At 33.9% G+C, this 18,962-nt stretch overlaps 2 protein-coding genes across 5 annotated transcripts; one reads left to right on the forward strand and one right to left on the reverse strand.

Annotated features, from left to right (window-relative positions):
- Positions 1–97: 97 nt before the first annotated feature.
- Positions 98–7,683, reverse strand: LOC140774109 (uncharacterized). 4 transcript variants are annotated; one of them, XM_073116967.1, is made up of 6 exons: positions 7,363–7,683; positions 5,305–5,376; positions 5,129–5,203; positions 4,132–4,329; positions 2,367–2,463; positions 98–706 (listed from the first exon to the last, which is right to left on the reverse strand). In XM_073116967.1, exons 3-6 carry the CDS (start codon positions 5,165–5,167, stop codon positions 450–452), a joined length of 591 nt encoding a protein of 196 aa, XP_072973068.1. In that variant the 5' UTR covers positions 5,168–5,203; positions 5,305–5,376; positions 7,363–7,683; the 3' UTR covers positions 98–449. The 4 variants fall into 4 exon arrangements, with proteins under 4 accessions (XP_072973068.1, XP_072973072.1, XP_072973071.1 ...); XM_073116969.1 differs by having other exon boundaries at positions 103–706; positions 4,132–4,333; positions 5,129–5,376; XM_073116971.1 differs by lacking the exons at positions 5,129–5,203; positions 5,305–5,376 and having other exon boundaries at positions 100–706; positions 7,363–7,515.
- Positions 7,684–9,296: 1,613 nt separating this feature from the next.
- On the forward strand, positions 9,297–11,629 carry LOC140772932 (uncharacterized). Its single transcript, XM_073115193.1, has 3 exons — positions 9,297–9,498; positions 9,607–10,235; positions 11,296–11,629. Exons 2-3 carry the CDS (start codon positions 9,783–9,785, stop codon positions 11,299–11,301), a joined length of 459 nt encoding a protein of 152 aa, XP_072971294.1. The 5' UTR covers positions 9,297–9,498; positions 9,607–9,782; the 3' UTR covers positions 11,302–11,629.
- The last annotated feature ends 7,333 nt before the right edge of the window (positions 11,630–18,962 follow it).

The following is an 18,962-nucleotide window of genomic DNA, read 5'->3' on the forward strand; positions in this document are numbered from 1 at the left end:
TTTGATACTAAATAGCTAATATTTTCAATCCCCATAGCTCTGCTCTCTGTTCTTTGTTTTGTGAACAATTTTCTATTACTTATACACTTACATGGGAAGGTGATAGATTGTTAACAGGAGTTACGAGTATATTATATATAAAATAATTAATGAGTGTTAATTAAAGTTTAGTGTAACATAAGTGCACAAAATCAATATTATCACAATTCCCCTACCTTGCAAACACTTCAATGCAGTTAACAACCGAGGTAAACAGCCCTTAAAACTACCTCATCAAAGCATTATCTATAAAGAAACAAGATACCTCATCAAGCGAAGACCCTTTATAATGTACCAATGTTGGAGATACCTGGACACATCCTGGCATTGATCACGTTGAATTTTGGCTGCAGACGGAGACCAGATTCTTGAACCTATGAGATAGACATGTATGAATGAGTTGGGGGTGATTAATCAGTTGGGAAGCCAAGAAATTTGTTCATCAGAGTAGCAATTGGCATAGGATCTCCTGGTGGGTAAGGAAGGAGAGTCTCCAAGTTCATCGCCTCAATAGTGTCGCAGAGTGTGTGAGGGTGGGCACAGAAGAGGTGTTTCCTGTCTGCCAGTTCCTCTGCAAGCTCACTTTGGTGGTTGTCCATCAAATCCTCGTTAACGACAACAATTAGAGGTTTACCCAATCTTAGTGTTTCAAATATGCTCCCTGCACCTGCATTGACAGCTCAAGTTCAATTAGTTCAAAACAGAACGTACCATTCTTTCACTCTCAATGCCACACGGTACGAAGGGAAAGATCAGCTCAATATACTGATTAGATAATAGATGCAGTTTCATAGAGAATGGCTATATATATATATATGATCTCTAACTGCAATCTTGCATTGATACACCCGTTTACTTCGTTACTAATTATTCCAAAGGGTAAAGCTGCACTATCACAAGAAATAAATAGATAAACAATGCGTGTTTTGCAGCATAACAATTGGAGGGTAGAGTATTCTCACTAAACAAAATGTAATCAACACCTGAAAACCAAAACTAAGTTCAATATTTGATCTTATCACAAACTAAACTCGTGAATTTGCAAAAATATAGTTCACCCAGACAAGGGATTTGTGACTCAAGCCTGGATATTGGGCGGTGGCAATATCAAGAGACAACTTGTGATACAGTCCACAATTTCAAGACTTAATTAGACAGCAATGCTAGACCTATCTAACAATGGAGATTATACACTGTCAACTATAAACTACTCCACCTATATGCTAACACGTCAAGGTCTGTCTTTACTTCACTAATGAGAAGTTTGGTTTACTCAACATTAGAAAAGAATGCACATACAAGATGAACAGAAGAACCTTACAACTAAAATGAGATTGTGCACATGGGTTTCCAAGCACATCCTAATAAATTTTATTCTATACCGGTTCAATCAAAGGAGATCTCATATGTTATGCCATTTGATTGGATCGGTGCTTCTTCATTCATTTAAAGAAATTATTTTAAAATAAGAACTCTTAAAGCACATGGATGTAATGAACTATTCCTCTGATTTAAGTAATCAACCAACTCTTTCTCTGCATGGCAAGTAGCTGACCAAGTTAACACGATTACTGATAGAATGATTTTTGTAGAAGTAAACCACAGAAAGATCCTCTAACGCAAGATAGTGTTGAAATATAATGAATACACATCCAAGAAGGTCATGTTAACATTCATTTTAAGGTCTCAAGTGAGTTCCAGAACTTCACATGCACGTTTCCTATAAACATCAGTCCATTCTTGTGGTTCTATTGTTTGATAAATATGAATAAGTAGATGGAAATCACTATAAAAGAAAGTAGGTCATTGCTTTATCTGTGAGACCAACACATAACTGGTGTTAGATAAATAGAGGTCTTATATTTAGGACTATATTTGCTTGATGATTAAAACATGCTAAACTAAACTAGGGAACAGCATAGAAACCACTAGTTAAGAAAGTTTTAACATTACACCATGCCCTATCCAATGGATATTCAGAAAACAACAATGCAGCTTTTGTTGTTGTTCCTCCTTGATTATTATGCAGAACTCCAAGTTTCTGCAGTTTATCAACTATCTCTTACTGATAAAATCAATAGATACTAATGTCAAACAAATAGAAGCATCATATTTAGTTTACTTTTCTGCAGTAGTGATTTGACATACAAAGAGTTAGATCAAGGATCCACATAGATGCATAATTAAGCAAGAATTACACCATGCCTATTTCTTAAATTTCAGATGCTTATTTATAAATGACAATGCCTCATAATTTGAAGAACTGACACTTACTATGAATATGCAAATTAAAAATGTTTGTTCAGATAAAGAAAGTAAATTATTACCTGCATGGCTGATGATAAGAGATGATGATCTCAGATAATTGGCAATGCTTGGTGAGAAAGTGAAGTAGTCCATAGAAAGAGACTCATTTCCTGAAACCTGTATTCTGAGATAAAATGAGACCTATTGTCTATTTTCTTGGACTCTGAATGAGATGAGAAAAGAGAAGGTTTGTGATACATGATTAGAGATGTTATTCTCAAACTTTTAAGGGTTATTCAGGCGAGGAGTGAATTCACAAAGCTAGTTCACTTCTAAAGGGATTTCAGTATTATCTTAGTTGACTTGGTTAGTGGATTACAGGTTACCTTTATTATACCAAAGCCAAGCCATGTTCCTGATAAGTAGTGGAGTCATCTTAAACAACCCGAAGAAAGTTAAAAACAGATATGCAATACTTGAAAGCTCTTAATCATGGATCCCAAAATCGGCTGATCCCGATCAGACTGGTTTCGGTCTGGTTTTGGCCAGTTTCGGCGGTATCGACCAGTTTCGATCGTATTGGCTGATTTGTCTCAATCGTATCGGTTGAATTGACCGAAACTCGGCCATATCGACTGAAATTAATTTTTTTTAAGATTCAGGTAGAATTTAAAATATATCTAACATCGGAGACATTAATAATTGATGTCATCAACTACTTCTTTTTAAAAATTTTTAGTTTTTACTCTCTATCTCTATCTCTTAAACACACTCTTTTCTTACTGTCACACTTCACCGAGTTCATTTGGTGGCTGTTCCGGTGAGTCCCTTTGGCTAGTCCACTTTTTGGTGAACTCGGATGAGTTTTTATTTTTTTCCTTCTTTCTCACCCACTTTTTGACTACTTTTTTCTTACTGCTATAGAACAATATAGAAGAGATATCTCCTTCTTCATATTGTTTTGCAGTAATAATTTATAAGTATAAAAATTTGTTTAATTTAAGTCAAAATTTATTATAGTTTTACGTGACTTTCTTTTTTAGTTTTTAAAGTTTATATGTGACTAATTTTTATTTCTTATTTTTTTGTTATTTTTTAATAAATTTTTAGAAATGTTTCTACATTTTAAATGACATTTAAAATTTTACGTAATTAAAAATAGTCTGATCTGATACGAGTGGCGGATCCGGCTGATACAGCCAATACGTATCGTTTTTTCTAACAGCCAATCCCAATCCCGATACCAAGTTTCAGAACCTTGCTCTTAATAAGCAAGTTAAGCTATACTTTTGAGTTTCAACTGTAGGAGATTTGTTTGGGTTGGGAATTTAAGATTACTTCCAAACAGATTTGTTTCAACATCAATTAAAAACTCACCAAAAATTGTAAGCTCACCAGTTTTGACCCATCACAGAAATAACCTATGAATTACTTTCTTGTTTCGCATGTAGTTCATGTGTTAAATTTCCTCCAAAATTTATTGTTTATAATCAGTGGCAAGTAACGTTTCCACAATGACAGTACCTTTCCAACTTAAACACTACTGCACAACATCAACATACATTTTTTGACTGTGAAAAAGCATTAGGTTTGCTAGTGTGCTGCTAGACTTCTTGTTCGATTAGTCATGAAACCACAATAGGGCACAAAATAACCAACTTACATGGTTTGTCTGCATAATCAGCTAAATGTCTCTTACTAAGCAAGATTAAATGCAGAAAATGATTCACTTGATAGGCATATATCATCAAGGATACAAGCATCAAATATATATAGAAATCCTTATGCTTTAACCCTACCAGCAATGTAGCTTATTATCAAGCAAAAGCAAAGAGAAATGAGTACCTTCGATGGTATATAGGTTCCACGGCCCATTTGAATGAGAAGATCGGTGTAACCCTTTTGGGATAATGCTTCTTTAACTTGCTTAGAATCTACTGCCTTGACAAGAGCATCAAAGCATGTGGTTCCCACTGTAACAAACACCGTCCTTCTTTCACTGACATTGCCATCTGCATCCATGTCATCCATAACAAGTGCACCCTGCCTTAAAATTAGATGTTTTAAAGTTATTAAGTATCAAATAAACTGCAAAGAATAAGAAAGAAATATCAAACAATATAAATTCAGATTAAGTTGCAGCTTGAAGTTTTGATTTCATCTAAAACAAAGAGATACACATTCCACTGCCATTGCAGTCTATATAAATATATGAAGAGACACGATTAACACAGAGAAGTAGAAATTTTTTACACGACATTCCCTGTCATAGAAGACATGGAGAACATATATGTTATCACTACATGCAATTTGACACTTTATATTTCATTTTATTCTAGAAAACCACCAGCTAAAAATGTTCATAGTTAACTACTTAAATTTCCAATATATCAAAGCTAGTGATTTTTGACAATGGTCAAATCTCTATGGAGTATAGACAATTGATGGTCTCTGAAACTCCTGCTTGTCAGAAAGTTTGGAGATATTTTATTTTCCATTTCAAAGCTAATCAGATCAATCTTAAAGAGGAAGGACAGAAAAATGGCTTTTACATGCTTCTGGTGAAATGAATCTCTTATGGAATAGGAGTAATATTAAATTTCTAACTGAAACCAATCTCTTACGGTTGAAACTCAAAACTATGGCTTAACTTGCTCCTTAAGAGCTTTCGAGTACTGCATATCTGTTTTTAACTTTCTTCAGGTTGTTTAAGATGACTCCACTGCTTATCAGGAACATGTCTTTGGTATAATAAAGGTAACCTGTAATCCACTAACCAAGTCAACTAAGATAATACTGAAATCCCTTTAGAAGTGAACTAGATTTGTGAATTCACCCTCACCTGAATAGCCCTTAAAGTCTGACTGTTTGAGAATAACATCTCTAATCATGTATCACGAACCTTCTCTTTTCCCATCTAATTCGGAGTCCAAGAAAGCAGACAATTAATCTCATTTATCTCAGAATACAGGTTTCAGGAAATGAGTTCCTTTCTATGGAATACTTCACTTTTCTCACCAAACTTTGCCAATTATCTGAGATCAGCATCTCTTATCATCAGCCATGAAGGTAATAATTTACTTTCTTTATCTGAACAAACATTAAATTTGTATATTCATAGTAAGTGTCCGTTCTTCAAATTATGAGGCATCGTAGTTTATAAATAAGCATCTAAAATTTAATAAATAAGCATGGTGTATTCTTGCTCAATTATGCATCTATGTGGATCCTTGATCTAACTCTTTGTATGTCAAACCACTAATGCAGAAAACTGAGAAAAGTAAACTAAATATGATGCTTCTATTGGATAAGGCATGGTGTAATGTTAAAACTTTCTTAACTAGTGGTTTCTATGTGGTTCCCTAATTTAGTTTAGCATGTTTTAATCATCAAGCAGAAATAGTCCTAAATATAAAACCTCTATTTATCTAACACCAGTTATGTGTTGGTCTCACAGATAAAATCATAAAACAATGACCTACTGACTTGCTTTTATAGTGTTACCATCTCCTGATTTGTATTTATCAAATAATAGAACCACAAGAACGGACTGATCTTTAAAGGAAGTGCACATGTGATATTTTGGAACTCATTCGAGGCCTTAAAATAAATGTAAACACGGCCTTCTTGGATGTGTATTTATTATATTTCAACACTATCTTCCAATTTCAATAGGTACATTATCGGTAACAACATCAGATGATTTAGAAAGATTCTTAGTTACTGACTCTGACATCTACATACAAAAAACAAAACAAAAACAGAAGTACTACTTAAATTCTAGTAATATCTAATTTAATACAAACAATGCAAATTTAAGTTTCCTTTACAGATACCACTTTCCTACAATTTGACAAAGAAAAATAATTACTATATGCATGTGTAGGAAGAAAGAAGATTGGCAAGAAGTATCCTATGAAGCTGCCACATACTCAAAATGCCAAACTTTTACTTGTTATGCAGTTCTGTACTTAAATTTATACTATGATATTCTACATATAAATTAAACCTTGGATTTCAATGTATCATTCGAAGGAGTATGCAACTTTTCAGCACAGATAAGTTTATTAACCAAGTAAAATATAGTCATAAGCTTCTAATGAAAAGCTTAACTATTCAGGAAATATCTAAAACTGTAAAATAAGATATGTTTACCAACCAAGTATCATTCAAAGAAAGGTGTATGCAATTTTTAAGCACAGATAAGTTTACCAAGCAAGTATAATATAGTCATAAGCTCCAAATGAAAAGCTTAACTATTTTCGAGATATCTCAAAAAGTAAAATAAGATAAATGTGCCAGACGGCTTTGTTATAGAACATAAATTTCACGTGTTCACTAGCACATAGAATAAGATATTTTAGTAATATCTAATGAAAGTAAAATTTGAGACATTGAATCATTAGGTGCCTTTCACAGCCAAACTACATTAACATGTCATCTCCATTCTGTTATACTTAATCAACAACAAATATTCCACCAAATATCAAATTATAGCAAATGCTTAGCTATAATAAACTGGCAAATCAGTGAGCACATTATGATATTATCAGATTTAATTAAAGAATGATTAGCTACAATATAGATATTATCTGATTTAATTAACAAGTATTCAGTTCTCATGGCAGTGAAATATGGAAATGAGGAAAGGGGAGAAAGCTACTTTTTGATTTCTGTGCATTAGTAGAATTTCATAGATTCTGTATTTGCATGGTCAGCTACTAATGCTTCAAAATTTAAATGGAAAAGTGTCTTTTTTCCTTTTCTTATTGCTATGACAATTTAATTTGAAGTATTCAACCGATTAATATTTCTAAGTTCTGTCCTACATCAAGTGGGAAATGTGTCGTTACTCCAACAACCGGCCTTAGAAATTGTCCGGAGGAGTTAGAAATTGGTTTGGGAATAAACCAAACAAACAAACCAACCTCGATCATGATTTTGCGTGGCTCTACCGTCAAGAGGAGTTAGAAATTGTCCAGAACACCAAAACAAAAATCACGACAAAAAAATAAGAAAAAATAACTAAAGCTCCCAGCTGCCCAACAAATTTGGTAATTAATGCTTAAAACATACCTCTGGCCGACGGCGGAGGAGGCTTGAAAGTTCAGGCGGCGGAGGAGGCGACGGAAGAGGCTGATTGGAGGAGGAGGAAGCGGCAGATGAAAGGGATCGTATATACAAATGGCGAGAGTAAAACGCCCCAAGGAGATGCGAAACAAATAACCCTCAGACCTCAGTGAAGAGTAGGACTTGGCACTTACTGAGTTACTTCCATTATCAGCTACCACAAGAAGACATCTTACTACAAGAGGGGGCAGACTCCTCACTTCCAAACCCTTACCCTAATAACCATGCCAAATGTCCCGAATGCCAGTCCCATTTAGACAGACAGACTTGGTACTTGGTAGTAGTATCCTACCATGCATATTATTATTATTATTTATAGATGTGCTACCAAACCCAACAGTCATTTAGTGACACAGTTAACAGAGAGCACACAATAACTTCCTACACTACTAGATTCTTAGTTTTGGACTTCTAAAAGAATTTGTGATCTTAATCACCCTATATTCTCCTGCATATCATCTGGGTCTTTTAATTTTATTAACTTATTTACTACTCTAGAACAATAATTTTATATTTTGATATTCTAAAACTCAAATGAGCCCAAAAAATAGACTTTGATTTAAATGGGCAGAAATTTTATAATTAAAATAACAACTAAGCCTGACAGGATTCCAACTCAAGATCTCTATTTGATTCCATGTTTAACTCATCAACTACTTTAAAAACCTAAACGGTTAGGAGACGATAATTTTTATAATTTATATTCTTAACATATCTCACGTAGGCACGTAGTTGGTAGTCCTCTCAGGGTTTCTTCTTGGATTTATACAATGATACCATTTGTGGGGAGGCCTTTGCTCTCCTTATGGGCCTCAAAGAGCTGAGCTCATTCCCTTATGTGGGCCACTTTCAACTTTTCTTTGGATTTGCAATATAATATTATATTAGGCAAATGTCTTATTTTTCCTCCATCACCTTCACAAATTTGGTAAGTAACTTTGTGGCTCATAATCTCATATAGGTCTTACCTTTGGAACAAAAACTTCTTTGGTTTGAACTGATCCAGTTTTGGATGATGTAAATTATTCGATGATATTATGAATAGCAGGTGTAAATGAGCCGAATTTGAGTGAACCTGGCTTTGTTTAAACTCACTTAATTTCAAGCTCAAGCTTCAAACGAGCCCAAATCAAGCCTATTTCAACCGACAATTTGACTTCAAACCCATAAACAACAAGAAGCCCAATCCCATCAAAGATATTTAATACAAATGTATTATTCACTTAATTCTCAATAACTGTTTCAATAGTTATCATTTTGCCATATATTGCATGAGTGTGTAATAGTTATAAGTTCATTCAAAATCAATGATTGGGCATCAAGCAAAAGTCTCTCTCTCTCTCTCTCTATCTATTGTTTCTCTTTCCCATGGAAGGAATCCATCTAATTTGGCTTGCTAAACTAACTATTTGAAATACGTCAACATCTTTATTATTTATTTTTTCTTAGCCAAATTTTGTAGGCGTCTTAATTAATGATTGCTTAATTATTATCTTAGGCACATATGGATATCCTAGTCACCTTTTTGCCTTGATTTGTAACAGTGGAACAAGGTTTAACAAAGTTATCACATCCTGTTGTCATATTCAAGGAAACTGATGATTCCAAGAACAAATCCAGCACAAATATTGTGAGCCACTCAGAAGCTTTGATGGAGAATCGGTACTGAACATGGATTGAAAAACAATTCAATTGTCCAAAAGATCTAATCAACAGAAAATAATCGACCCAACACATCATAATCAATTCCTTCGAGTTTAAGACACCCACTAATCCTCAACCTCAGAAGAATATATCTATCTATACGATTGAATCAGATAGAAGACATAAAGAGAAGATTGCACATGGTATAAGATGATATAAAGAAAAAAGATTAGTACTATTTTGCTCCACCAAACCACCTGATTAATGATAATAACTTTATATAATAACGTGGTAAACTACAAATTCGTACGTTGAATGCTTCCATTAAATTATCAACACTTGCACCTTTTTAATTCGCCAAAGAGCTATTTCCAGATGTGCTTTATTCTCTCCAATCCCAACAATTATAGAGTGACAGTGTGTTGTTAGCCTTCACAGGTAGTAGTAGTAGAATCTCTCTCTCTCTCTCTCTCTCTCTCTCTCTCTCTCTCTCTCTCTCTCTCTCTCTTCTATATATCTTGAGCTCTCGATGTTGTAAACTTTCAGCTATTTTGTTGAGCTAAAAAACTTCGTTCGAGAGCAAAAGCAAGCTATTTGAAGGAACCCAATTTCTTCATTCGTCGAAATCTCTGTCTGTTAAGTGATAAAGGTTGGATCTTTTCCTTCGAAATTTTAGTGATATCGATGGAAATCTCCTGAATCTTTCGGCGAGGAGTCGAGTGATGCTGAGCCAGAACAAGCGATTCCGAGGAACCCAGATGGGAAATCACCCCAAGAATCGCTTCGCGGTCGATTCGTTGGTCGTCGAACCGTTCAGTGCCCTGTTGTCTCCCACCTCGAGGTCGCCCAAGAGCTTCAACAATGGCGCCGTGGGCCTCGGGATCGTCGCCGCCATGAGCCCGGCTCGTTCTGAGCCAATTCCGATCGCCCACGTGAGCCCCTGGGCCAAGTCGAAGGAACCCAAAGAAGAAGACGAAGAGAAGAAGGAGGACGAGGAAGACGAAGTGGAGGAGACGCCATTGGAACTCTCGGAGAGCTACACGTGCGTGATCTCACGTGTGGGTGAGAACCTCGTCAGGAAGAGGGTCTACTGCTTCGATGGCATTGACAGTAGTTTTGATGAAAACTCGGGGGTGTTCTTTGAGTCGCCATTAGAGAGGAAATATTTCTTGCAGGTAGCTCTCTTTTTTTTTTCCTTCATTTATTTTATGAATTTTATTGCTAATCCTTTTTGCCTAACAATCAATTTTTAAGCCTGTGCTAATATATATATATATTATAATTAATATTGCCCACTTTTATATAAATCATACATATATTATACTCTTTCTACATATATTATACTCTTTATCTCGAGCTAATAAAGCTCAATTCAATTTAGAAAGACCATCTAAATCTTAGGAAAATATTAATTTATTAATAAGAATCATATATGGGAATTGTTGCATGATAGCTTTTTATTTTAAGTTATATCAAAGCTTTAATCTTTTGAAGTTATATTAGAATAAACAAAAGTACACACCTTAGTGGAGCAAATCTTATAAATAAGTAACAAAATAGAAAGCAATGATATACTAAATAATTTAAAAATTGCAATTAAATTAGATACTCAAACATTATGACATAAGAATTGAGATTAATCAATTTGCTTGTCATTTTCTTCTTAATTACAATATAGCAAAATAGATGATTATAGAATGAGAAAGAGCCAGAGAGATTATTGTTATGCTCTTTGTGCATATCTTCTATTAATTTTTCATAAAACAAATCACAATAAAGGTAGACTAAATAAATTTGAATAGTTTTCACTTAATCTGTTATAATGGGATGGTGAGGCCACTTGGAGTTAATGAGAGATTAAGAGGGGTCAAATGGCAATTGAGGCCAAATTATAAAAGTAGACAAGTTTTCTACTTTACTACTTATAATTTTGGAATTTTAGGGGGGGCATTGGCCCTACCATGAATGTGGCTCCCCTGTTGCTTACAAGACAACCATGCATAGAAAGTTTGCAGACATCTTTTTTCACATTCTTGAAGCCTTTGAGGAATTTTGGTCACAACTAGGACATACTAGGAACTTTTTCAATGGAATATGATTCTATCCATCTATATTCTTGTCTCAATCTTATGGTTAGAGTAGTGTTATTAATTCTCAGGTCATGAATTAATTAGCAAGAGAAGATGTGAATGTTTGTTGCTAATTTTTTTTCCTTTTTTTTTTTTTAAAATGTAGAGGTGAGAAGGCTTTCTGTAGTTTGGAGTACAGATTGCAACAAAAGTTTTCCTGGAGATCTTTTTTTTTTTGGAGCTATTTAATTGCTCCCAAATCTTCTTCTCCTGGTGTTGCAGCAAATTATATTTGTGATAAAAAAATTTTGAGGAAATTAATGCAAATATTTAAGAACAAAATGAGTATTTGATATCTCGGCTATATGATTATAATGTATAGGAATTTGTGAATTAGATACTACCAAAATGAGTATTTGGTATCTCGGCTATATGATTATAGTGTATAGGAATTTGTGGATTGTTAAATATAGAGTTTTCAGTCTTGACTCTTGTAGATATTTCTGTAGCTTATCATTGCTATGATTTTATCCAATTTTATTTATGATTGTTGGTGGTAACAATGTGATTCCAAAAGTCACAAGGAATTGAATTCAAAAAGAAGTAAATAAACTTATACATTATAGAATTAAACATTCTATATAAATACAGACCTTTTTTAATTTATAGAAATCAACAACTATAACAAAAGAGTGTGTTCATTCATTAAAGAATGTGTCATTATGAAAGTACATATCTTTTCATTTGGAAAGACACTTTTTCGATGAATGAGTGTGATTATTTAGTTGAAATGAAAAAACACATCCTTGTTACATATTTTCTTAATGAAAGGATGTGATTATGAAAAGGCACATCATTTTATATGAAAGAACACATCTTTTTGTTTCATCTGAATGGTTGCACATTTTTAGACACAATCGCCACTTTAAGCCAATTTTCATTCACTCTCTTTCATAGATTTAAATAAATAAATATATAACATTAAAATTCATGTTTCATTATATGATTTTCCAACAATGATTTGTTTAATTTGACCTTAGGTAATTAGGAGAGAATAAGTTTCATGTAAAAACGTTGAGTTTAATTGTTTAAATACGAGTTACTTACACTTGAATTATGTGAACTATACCAATTTTCACATAGACCCACTTATTTATTTTTGTGACACTTTGATTTCTCAACTATCCAATTTTAAATGCATTAACTCTAACAGATCTGCTAGGGTTGGGTTTTCTTCCTCACTTCCATCGAGGGTTTCCCTGTCGGTGGTTGTTGGTGTCCTCCCTCTCCGCTCCTCCTAGCCTTAGTTGGAAGGAGGGGAGGGGTTTTTTTTCCCCTTTATGCATGGTAAGGTATTTCTCCCCTCTTCTTTCTTTCTTTTTTTTCTTCTTCCTCCTCCCTCGTCCCTTCTTTTTTCTCTATCTCTTTTCCCCATTTTCTTCTACTATCTCCCTCCCTCCTTGTTTTGCTTGAATGAGGTTGTTGCTATCGAGGTTGTCGCAACCATGGCCATTGAGGCCGTAGTTGCTGCAGACAAAGCCGCTACAACCATGGCCATCTAGGTTACGGTCCTCTTTATCTCCCGCCCCCATCCTTGACCTTTCTCTTTCTCTCATTTTATTTTCCTTTTTCTCTACTTTTGTACCACCTCCCTCTATGCCACCCCTTACTGATGACTCCCTCCTGTCAACTCCACCTCCTCTTAGAAGCTTGCTCCGCTACCTCCTCTTAATCTATCATTGTTCATCGCCACTGCCTCCGCTACTGCCTGCTACTTACCTCTCTTTTTCTTCAGTGTCATGGGTGACGACCACAATTGGGGACCGTTGGGTCACATAGTTTCCTTGGCGATCATTATTTTATCTTTTTTGCAAGTTATAGCTAAATTGCTTTAGCTGCTTCAGGATCTGCTCGAGATAAAAAAGAAGCTTAAGTTAGCTTTGTCTGCTATGATTGAATGTGTTGGCTGTGCCTTATTTAGATCTTGTGTGCCGTTAGGGCTTAATACTTATTTCTCTTATAGCGCTGGTGGAGGGGCTCTTCAAAATATCTCTTATTTTCTTTGTGTATCAAACTTGTAAAAGATGATTGAATTTAATGGAATTATTGGATTTCTTTCAAAAACAAAAAACTATCTAATATCTCTCATCTTTCGGTATCGATGAAAAATATATAATAACTATCTTATCCTTTAATTTTTTTCTATTAATTTTTTAAAATAAGAATAAATTAATGTTAGAATGCCTAATTTTGCTCACGTGACAATTACGTTTTATTGTTTAATGAATAAATCTAATGAATAACTAACCTAAGAAATATTTTAAATTTTTTGCATAGTTAAGACTTAAAAGAGTCACCTTGTGGTGAAAAGTAAATTAAGAAGTCCATATAAAAATAAGCAATAATTTAGCTAGTCAAGGTGTAGTTATCCCTTTTACATTATGGTGTATCAGAATGTAGTCTCGAAGTTTAATAATTTTTTGTTATTTAAGAGCTCAAAGATTATATAAGAGTTAGATAAATAATCAACTATTTTTTGACATAGAGACACTTTGGTCCTGCTAAGCTTTAGCTAATATACTGAGTCGTTTAGTCTAAACTATAAGTCATGTATGTTTGTCGAGCTATTGCTATAACTACACCTTACAAAGATATTGCTCCTAGCCATCATACCGTTAAATTGCTTCTTCAAGTTATTGCATCGCCGAGCCACTAACCGAACCGTGTCAGGCCTTTGAGTTAAGCCACCAAATCACTATAATTTTCTCCACAATAATAGCTTTAGGTTGAAATCTGCCTTGCGACCTATTAATCATAGAGAATATACCTAACAACTTTATTAAAGTTGGTTGGTAAGTCTTAAAAAAGTTTGTGAATAAGTTTGAGCTTTCTGTATTTTAATTTTCTACTGTAGGAATTTTCCAAAGCCTAGTGTGGCATAATTAGACTAATTATTAGCTATCTAACCCTCAAAATTGCTTTTGGCTCAACTTTTAACATTTGCAAGATTATTCCTTTTTAGAATTACATAGCAATAAAAAGTTGAGACTTGCATTATTTCTAAACAAGTTATACGTTCCTGCAACAATAAATAATATGCACTATATATGTTGTTAATGTGTAAACCTCAAAGAAAAGAGACATGGATTCTCGACCGCTAAGTTTATAAGTACTTCATAAAATGTGGATAGCATAGTACTTACATCTAATAAATAATTTTCAAGATAATTTTACTTTGTAATCACATTAGCAGACATAAACTACTTTATTTGCGAATTAAGCCTACATTGTGTGACGTCCTATTAAAATTTTGGTTGAAACTAAAGTCCCACGACAGTCCAAGAGCCTAAGCAGTGTAATTTCAAACCTAAACTCGAAGGACACTACAGTAATTAGGCAAGACATAAACTTATCCATTACTAGATCAATAAGGATGAGGGACGACCATTCTTGATCCTATTCTTAGCTTCCCATATATCTTAGAGAAGATATTAAGGTATCTTAATAACTAAGTTTTCTTTGGCCTATATAAAATCTTATTTCACTGAGAAAGCTTATCTTTTTTTTTTTGAAGTGTTATTAAAATCTCTTTTCATTTTCTTACTTCTACACTATCTACTTTATTTTGTGAAGAAGGTGGAGTGCCGTAGGCACTTAATAAACAATAAAAAAATATATTAAATTCATAATAATTGACTTTGCAGCGAGAATCTTTTATGCATAACATATATATTTTTGTAAGCTCTGAACACCTTAATGTGTAATGCATATTATTTTTATGCATAATTACACTAAAACTCTCATGAACCATTGTCATTTATTTTAGTACAGCGATCCACTATTAAGAATCTTTAACTAGTGATGGTCTTAATGGACAATATTTAATAACCAGCTACTTTACTATCAACTTTCCTCTCTTTATTGTTTTTCCTCTAAAACAAAAGTAAAATAATTCCTAAAAATTTAAAATTAATCAAGTGGCACTCACATATTGTTTTTTTAATATAAAATTCTAAAGTATAAATAATGGAATGAACATTTCAAAGGTTTTTCATAGTTATGAGCTCAATGTGTTACAAAAATTAAATAAAAGGGTTTACATGAATATAAGCATAATTTATGAGATCTAGGTGTAATTATACTTTTAAGCTGCACTTTTGTATTGCACAATGATATGAGAGAGAGAGAGGTAACAAGAAAGAAATATTATTTTATTTCAACTAACTTAGATTATGTGCTCTAATTAGGGGTGAAAACGAGTCGGATTAACTCCGATCCGACCCGATTCGGATAGAAAATTTCTATCTGATTTGGATACGGATAGAGTTTTTGAAAAAAATTCAGATACAGATTCAGATACGGGTCGAATATATTTTTCGGATTTGGATACGGATATCGGATATCCGTTTACCCGCATATTATTTTGAATGATTTACGGTTTTCAGTTTGATTATTTAAATAGTAAATATTAATATTATTACTAATAATATATTATATATTATTTATAGAGATTAATTTCTCTAATTTTACATATTTGACATATAAAAAATTTATTTGTTGTAAAACTCTTAATATTTTTATGTTAATTATATCTAAATAAACTATTATAATTCTTTTAAATTCAATCAATATCCGTTTAAGATCCGATTCTCTATCCAAAAATTATCCATATCCATTTAATTAGGATATGATTTTAAATTTTGCTATCCGTTCAATATTCGTATCCGAATTCGTATCCGGACTTAAAATATGGATCCGGATATGGGTTGAGCATTATCTAATCTATATCGGATCCATTTTCACCCCTAGCTCTAATCACCCGAAAACAATTAAAAAAAATATTTATCATAGGTGATGCACCTCTGAATTGGGATAATTAATGGGACATTATAAACATCTTTCACAAATGTCTATCAAACTCAAGTTTTTTGTACTATGATCGAAAATGTTATTACTAACTCTAATATCATTTTAAAAGATTAAACAAAATAATTATGCTATATATCTAGAGTAATTATTACACTTATTTTATTCATAATGTCATGATTTACTTGAAAGAGACAGAAGAAACATAAATTAAGAAAGTGACTTTCTTATCTACCAAATAAGTTTACTTCATCTTTTCAAACTTCTGTTTTCTACTTTCAAGTAATCAAATAATCATTCACAAATATATTTCTTCCCTTTTCCCTTTTTTTAATTTTTTTTATTTTGTCTTTGTTTTTCTGTGGCAATGAGATAGAGCCTTAGCTTAGTTATCTGGTTAGATTTCAAACCATGTTCTCCATGAATGGGACAACAACAATTCAGCAGGTGGAGATAGCAACCAGTGATGGCCATTATTCTCTTCCAAACCAGAAGACAACAATAGGAGGAGAAATAAATGGAAGTAGAAATGCCTCAGGCAGTCCAATCTTTGTGTCAGAAAAGTTGGATCCTAAGTTGAAAGTAGTGGTCCAGGTAATAAGATGGAGAGGGAGGAGCTAGCTTGACGAATAATGTATCATTGTGTGGTTCAAAATTAGATGCAAAACAATGGAACATAAGTACTAGAAAGAATTTTGTTGCCCTAGATTTTGATGTGTAACGATAAACCCTCCCTCTCTTTCTTCATTCCTATCCAACCAAAACATTAAGGTAGGTTTTTTTTTTTCTCTTTTTTCGATTGATGGGTCGATAATATAGGGATGTCTTTTAAGCGGACAAATATCGTTTTCATCGGTTTGTTTTTAATTCTTTCTTGATCTTGACGTAAAACTTTTGATAGTGATGAATCAACTGTTGAAGGAGAAAATTTCTTAAATCCCAACTGGGAATCTCTTTCTTTTTCTTTAGTGACATGATGATTAATTGTATCATAAAATCTCAAGTATTTAGATATTGTTTGTTATTGCTTATGTTTGTTAGGGAACCTAATCCAACCCAATGATTTTATGATACAATTAAGCAATAATAAATTGGCCCTCTATCTTTCTAGATGGTGGCCCTAAGTTGTCTAACCTACTCCTGTTCTTAGAGGACGAAGTCTATAAGATGGTGTTTGACCTCAACGCTCAGAAGGTGATAGGACGCAAGGAATTTACCAATAGTTTTCTATCAAAAGTTCTAGGACAATGTTAAGTGCAACTTCTTAAAGGTCTTTCCTTAGGTCTTCTCAGGATTGTCTGACATCAGTGGTTGGAATAAGGCATTCTTCTCCTTCATTCCTAAGTCTCAAGGAGACTCCTCTGCCTTATACTATTGCCCAATTAGATTAATAAACTACAACCTTAAATTTTTTTCAAAGGGTCATCATCTCTCATCTCATCTTGAGAACCTAGTCTTGGGCTCACAATATGCCTTCATTAAAAGTTAGTGTATTATTGACAACTTTATAATTGCTCATGAGCTTGCAAACTTAATGTCCTTAAACATTCATCTTGAGAACCTAGTCTTGGGCTCACAATATGCCTTCATTCAAAGTTGGTGTATTCTTGACAATTTTATAATTGCCCATGAGCTTATTTCTCTATTAGCTAGGCTTGCAAACTTGATGTTCTAATCAAGCTTGTTAGGTTTTTTATTTGTTGGCAATTTTGTACAAAATATTCTAAGTGTATTTTTTCATATATATGAGCTTTGCACAAGTCTAGAATATCTCTGGTTTGAAGAATTGCAAGGTTATTGAAGAAAAGCTGTCGCGTTCTCATCGCGTTCACAAGCGCGTTCGAACGCGAGCACTGCGTTCACACAGACAGAGAGCCGCGTTCACAAACGCGTTCGAACACGGGTACCGCGTTCACACAGACCGAGAGCAGCGTTCACAAACGCGTTCGAACACAACCTGAAGAATTCAAGCTGTCGCGTTCGAACGCACTTGGGCCCGTTCGAACGCACCTGAGATTAAGTTAGGTCGTTCGAACGCACTCGGGCCGCGTTCGAACGCACCTATGAAATTTGTAATTTATTGGATTTTCGTGAGTACGATTATGACTTGGATTTGGCTCTATCTTGGAGATCATATATAAGGATAGTGTTGCCCTAACCTAGGGGAGTTGAAGAAGATTATTCAAGGAGACTTTTTGGAGGCCATCGGTTCTTCAACAAACAAGGCCCTTCGCATCTACAAATCTTAATCTTTCGTCTTAAGGGCTATCTAGACGAAAGATCAATCTCGAGGGCTACTGAGATTGGACTTCAATCACAAGAAGCAGTGAATCGTGGGTTCTAACGATCAAAACTGAGAGGAACAAAGTCGTTTGGATCGACGGGTTGTTTTGTGAGTTAGTCTTGTAACTGCTACTATCATAGTGATTGGTTTTGATCCGAGTTTGGATCCGTGGTTTTTTTCCCGTTTGAGTTTTCCACGTTAAAATCTTGGCGTTCATCTCTACTTTCGTTTTTAATATTTCTTCCGACTTTTACTTAAGCGAACGAGAAATATCATTGCCTAGAGGTTAGATACATACGTGTGTTTAGGGGTTTTTCAAAGCTTGACTTTTTAAAAACCTTTGACTATGTTAGTTGGGATACCCTCCTACAAATTCTCTATGCACATCACTTCTTGCCAAGTAGATTAGATGGGTGAAGCTCTACCTTAGGTCCTCTAAGTAGAGATGATTATTAGGCACAACCCGCCTAAACACGATCTGAACTCGCCTGATATTAATTGGGCTAAGTCTGACCCAAGTTTAATTTGGATTCGGTTAGACTCGAGCTTGAGATGGTAGTGAGTAGCATGGGTTAAGCCTATTCTCATTTATAACCTGACCCATAATGCATATATATTCTTATAATTTTTTTAGTCCCATATTAAATTTTTAGTAAACTATATATCAATATATAAATATGTTC

Source organism: Typha angustifolia, chromosome 13 (genome assembly GCF_048772165.1).
Source record: "Typha angustifolia cultivar Huaian chromosome 13, ASM4877216v1, whole genome shotgun sequence".
In the NCBI taxonomy this organism is placed as follows: domain Eukaryota; kingdom Viridiplantae; phylum Streptophyta; class Magnoliopsida; order Poales; family Typhaceae; genus Typha; species Typha angustifolia.

Coding starts and splice junctions, on each gene's coding strand:
- LOC140774109 (XM_073116967.1), bottom strand. CDS start 5,167: ATGTTATTCTCAAACAGTCAGACTTTAAGGGCTATTCAG. Junction 4,330..5,128: donor AGACTTTAAGGGCTATTCAG/GTGAGGGTGAAT, acceptor ATTTTAAGGCAG/GGTGCACTTGTTATGGATGA. Junction 707..2,366: donor TCTTATCATCAGCCATGCAG/GTAATAATTTAC, acceptor CTGTCAATGCAG/GTGCAGGGAGCATATTTGAA.
- LOC140772932 (XM_073115193.1), top strand. CDS start 9,783: ATGCTGAGCCAGAACAAGCGATTCCGAGGAACCCAGATGGGAAATCAC.